General features: G+C 48.1%; 1 protein-coding gene and 1 long non-coding RNA gene across 7 annotated transcripts in view; one reads left to right on the top strand and one right to left on the bottom strand.

Annotated features, from left to right (window-relative positions):
* LOC113802182 (LINE-1 retrotransposable element ORF2 protein) overlaps window positions 1-5,000 on the top strand; it is a 43,098-nt gene that overhangs the window by 1,560 nt on the left and 36,538 nt on the right. Inside the window, exon 2 of one of the 6 annotated variants that reach the window (XM_070127097.1) lies at window positions 234-3,108. The exons of the other annotated variants lie outside the window; for them this stretch is intronic. Within the exon in view, the coding sequence (XP_069983198.1) occupies window positions 1,917-2,570 (654 nt within the window). The 5' untranslated portion in view covers window positions 234-1,916 and the 3' untranslated portion in view covers window positions 2,571-3,108. Of the gene's footprint in view, window positions 1-233; window positions 3,109-5,000 lie in introns of those variants that run through there. 6 annotated transcript variants of the gene reach the window in all.
* The window catches only part of LOC138863169 (uncharacterized), a 17,945-nt gene that overhangs the window by 5,784 nt on the left and 7,161 nt on the right, over window positions 1-5,000 (bottom strand). The gene's annotated exons all lie outside the window — the stretch shown is intronic.

The following is a 5,000-nucleotide window of genomic DNA, read 5'->3' as shown; positions in this document are numbered from 1 at the left end:
TCACACACACTCATTCATACACAATAAAAGACACTGAAATCTTCATTTATAGGGTTTGTTATGTACAATTCTCATTTACATATTTTTTCTTTCTACATGAGATGACTGTCACTTGAAGTAAATCCTTGCAGATTGTCGGTATCATTTCCCTTATCTACTCTCATATCTATCTGGGATGGTTGATAGCTCAAGAAAGTCTGTCAGATGGGCCTTGGCAGTCCTCCTCCCCGCAGATAAACCTCATCGGCAGTGAAAGATACAAATGGAAATGCTACGAGTAATGCTCCTCCCGCCCAGCAAGTGAGGCGGGCTGCAGGCCCCATTGGGAAGGCAAAAGCCGGGACACAGGATGGGAACGGGACTCGTCTCGCCTGCATTCTGGTAGTCGCAAGCCTGGAGTGGAACTTGCAGGGGAATGCCTTTGGGAGCTCCGCAGGTGGATGATGGGTCCTGTAGCCTCCCACCCCCTTTAATATGGAGCAGCGTCGGCTGGGGTGGCAGAGGTGGCGTCTACCCGGAGTGACTGCCCGAGGGTGAGCCTCAGGCGGGAAGTCAGGGTGGGCGCTTGGAACTTCCGTTCATTGCGTCAGGATGATCGGTTGCCTCTGCTGTCAGGGGAACTGGGGAAGCTGAGAGTGGAGGTGGCTGCTCTCTCGGAGGTGAGAAGACCTGGCTGCAGCACGATTAGTGTAGGTGGCTATACCTACTACTGGTCAGGCCATAGCGATGGTCACCATCTCCAGGGTGTAGCCATGGCCATCTCCAGCAGACTCCAGCCCTTCGGTAGTAGAGGTTACTCCAGTCGATGAGCGTATAATGGTAATGAGACTGAAGCTAGCATTTGGCTTCATGTTTCATATTGCTGTGTACGATCCTACCGATGTTTGTAAACTTGATGTGAAAGGATGTTCTATGCCAAACTAGCATATGTCAGACAGGTGTCCCTGGCGAGATACTCGTATTGTTCTGGGTGACTTCAATGCAATATCTGGCTGTGAGATGTCTGTCGGTCCCCATGGCTCAGGAACTAATACCGGTAGTGAGAAAAGCCTCCTTTTCCAGGATTTTGCTAGGTCCCAGAAATTGAGGATTTCTGGCTCCTGGTACCAGTGCCCAGACCCACATCTTTGGACTTGGTACAGCGATGTGGGTAATGCAGCCAAGGAGATTGATCACATACTCGTTAGCACTCGGAGGATCCTCCAGAACTGCAGGGTGTATAGGAGTGCCGAGTTCTGTGGTACTGACCATATATTGGTTGTGGCTACCCTTCGGGTCCACCTCAAAACTCCCCAGCGGTCCAATGATTACCCCAGAGTGTTTCATTTGGACAGGCTGTGGGAGGGGGAGTGTGCCCGGGGGTTTGCTGAAGCAGTCTCTGGTCGTTTTACAGTGCTCGAAAATCTGACGGACCCTGTACTTCTGTAGGATACCAAGCGCAAAAATGCTTGATGCAGCTCAAGTAACGATTAGTGAACGCCCGAGAGCAAGAGACTCTCGCAGGAGACTCTGGATGCCACAGAAGCTTGTCATGCGGCTCGTCTGACAGGGGATCGGGATTTGCACCATTCTCAGGTGCGCAGAACTTGGTCACTGTTAAGAAGGGACAAGGAACAGTTTATTAGGAATCTTGCAGAGGAGGTAGACGGCCATTTCTTAGTAAATGACCTTCGTCCTGCATACCAAGCCCTGAGAAAGCTGAACTCCAAGCCCTCTTTCTCACGTTGGGCTGAGTATTTTGAGCAGCTGTACTAGGTTGACCCACCAACAGTTAACGTGGATGCAGGTAGTGCCATGATTCAGTTGCCGGACCCACCCATAAGTGAGGACCCACCCTCACTGCTTTGCTGAAGAGTGGCAAAGCAGCGGGTATTTGCGGCACCCCAGCTGAACTGTTAAAGGCTGGTGGGGAACCGATGGCACGTGGGTTGCATGCTGTCCTGGCTGCCATCTGGCGGTCCGGTACCATTCCCCCTGACCTGTTGGGGGGTGTGGTCATCCCTCTCTGGAAGGGGAAGGGGGACCGATGGGACTGCAGCAATCACCCAGGCATCACACTACTCAATATACCAGGCAAGGTTCTTGCCCACATCCTTCTGAGACGTATCAGAGACCACCTACTGAGGCATCAGAGGCCGGAACAACCTGGATTCACTCCTGGTAAGTCCACAATTGACCGTATCTGTGCGCTTCGAGTCATTGTAGAGCGCCGTCGAGAGTTCGGGCGTGGGCTGCTTGCAGCCTACATCGACCTCAAGGCATTCAATACAGTGCATCGGGAATCACTCTGGGAGATCCTGAGACTGAGAGGAATTCCAACAAGGATTATTGGTCTGATAGCAAGCCTGTATACTGGTACTGAAAGTGCTGTAAAGTGTGGTGGGGGCCTGTCGAGCTTCTTTCCTGTTAGTTCAGGAGTAAGGCAAGGCTGCGTTCTTTTCAACACTTGCATGGACTGGATACTGGGCAGAGCTACAGTTCAAAGTCATTGTGGAGCAACTCTGGGCAATATCAAGGTTACCGACCTTGACTTTGCTGATGTTGCTATTCTATGTCCTTGGAATCCTTAGTAGTGGCTTTCGATGCATTTAGTAATGAAGTGAAGCCCTTGGGGTTAGAGGTCTCCTGGACCAAGTCCAAGATCCAGGACTTTGGGGACTTGCTTGGAGAACCTGTTCGGTTGGTACTTGCTTGCAACGAGAACATTGAAGTCACAGAGAGCTTTACATGCCTTGGTAGTGTAGTTCATAACTCTGGGCTGTCAGACTAGGAACTCAGCAGACGGATTGACCTGGTAGCAGGGGTCATGAACTCTCTCGACAAGAGTATTTGGAGATGCCGGTACCTGTGCAGAAGGACCAAGCTACGTGTCATCGTAACCGTCCTCATCTGGAAGGTATTCCGTTTGTATATGATACTTGCGTAAAGCCTCAAATTCAGGCGAAAATGCAAAAAATGACGGGAAAAGTACTACGGCCTTCACCGCCTGCAGCTGTCCTCGCCAGTGCTGGCTGGCCGCGGACACCAACCAGCACTGACCAGTCTTACTTGTATCATGTTCTATTTTACTAGCGTGTAAACTCATGAATAAAGAGTTAAGCCGTAAAAGTATATTACTCTGCCCACCAGTACCAATATAGGAAGATAATACGTATTAAATCTGGTAGCAGCGTGGTAGTTTTGAAAACACGAAAGCACCTCCGAAATCCGCTTGCCAACGCTCACCTCGAAACGACGAATAGGATTTCTTCAAAACCACATAAGTACACGTAACTGGCTAATCTTTCCTCTTCCCTTCCTTCTTCCATGAAGGTGTTAAGCCATACAAATGTGCAGTCACTCTTACGTTGGTTTTGCTGTTTTAAGTGTATTATGTGGTAATTCCTATGGAATGATTTTAATAGCAGGAAGTGGCAACACTCACTCTGTCACTCATCCCTGACCAGGGGTCATAATCCTGCAAACAGATGTGGGGATATGGCTTCTAGTACAAACATGAATATCGTTCATTAGTTAATTAATTTTCTCGGTTTTGGATATCTATAGTTTCAACTGCAACGAATTTCAATGCATTCATGATTTCTTGCAAACTGAGAATTTTCTCCTTATGATTCATTATAACCGCGAATTCTATGTACTCCATGCTCTTCTTGTACGAATTTCTTTGACTGATTGTTGAAATTCACTCTTTTTTTTCTTTTTTTTTTTACTCTTTCGGTTCATTTTATTCTTTCTGAATTATCTGTATTCACGAACGATACATACCATATTATTTCTTCCTATTAGACAGTTGCCTCCACTCCCTGACCGACCTCACCTCACGTTCCCTTAGCCGATCAGTCTGGGGTTGGAAATAGCTGTCCTGTATGTTTGTGCCGTCCATTGTTCAGTGAGAATTTGTATGATTTTATCATTTCCATATAGCGTTAGTATTCATTATGCACAGGGATTCGTGGGTTTTCGTGAATCATCTAATAGAAGTTCTTCCCCGGGATCCTAGAGTAGGTTAAAAAAATAAAACTGAAGGTGCTCGTTCGATTGGCAATTTGTGTCGGTGTGAGCCCGTATTGCTGTCTGATTATAAATGTAGTTCCCAGGTTTTGAGCTAGAATAATGAATAGCAAATTAATCACACCCTTCTCATCTTACTTCCGTCGCTTGTGTGTTCTGGAAATCCAAGGAAATCCCATGATTTCGTGAGTTAGCCACGAGCACCCATCACTGATTGTAGAGCAGAGTCGGTAACCATAGACTTTTTCCGTCTCGTTCAGTTCGCTTTATTTCGTTTCGCAATTTTGGTTAATGGTTCCCCGTCTCCCTATTTTAACTTTCTTGAGCAAAAAAAGGGAACAAAACGATGATAAATTAATAATGAGCAGTAAAAAATAGTAGCACTTAACATCACCCCTCTCTGTTGCTTTCTTTTTCTCTTACTATCTTGGTCCTTGCCTATTTGATCTGGTTCGCTAAAGCATTAGATGGACAGTAGACATCAGACACGGCACCGGAGGCCAAGCTGCAAACACAGTCGCCCAGGAATGCCGTGGGAAGGACGTCGCCGGAAGATCGCCGTAGGCCTACGGATCAGGAGTTCGTTAGTGCAGGCATTGATTGGATGAGCGCCGCCTGCCTGGACGCCCGCAGATCCAGTCAAACTCCTGTAGCTCATCAGCGCAGGTATCAGCCGCCTTAAGATGCTGAAAAGGTCGCCCCTGCACTGACGCCTTTAGTCCTAGACGCAGGTTACGAGAACGAAGCGAGAAGGACCCGGGCGTGATCTGCGAGAACGTGTGGACGAATACGTAGCCAAGTAATACCTGGACGAGGACTACGAAGAAGTCTGGACGATCCGAAGTCGAGGAGGACCTAGGCGAGACCTTCGAGGAAGTCTGGACATCAAAGACGGATGAATACACCAAGGACCAAGAAGAAGAGGCCGACAATGAGGAGCAACACGAGGATGATCAAGGACAAGAACGCGATAACAAGATGACCAGCAG

This window comes from Penaeus vannamei, chromosome 11 (assembly GCF_042767895.1).
Source record: "Penaeus vannamei isolate JL-2024 chromosome 11, ASM4276789v1, whole genome shotgun sequence".
In the NCBI taxonomy this organism is placed as follows: domain Eukaryota; kingdom Metazoa; phylum Arthropoda; class Malacostraca; order Decapoda; family Penaeidae; genus Penaeus; species Penaeus vannamei.
Note: the sequence above shows the minus strand (reverse complement) of the source record. Positions and strands in the feature narration are given on the sequence as shown.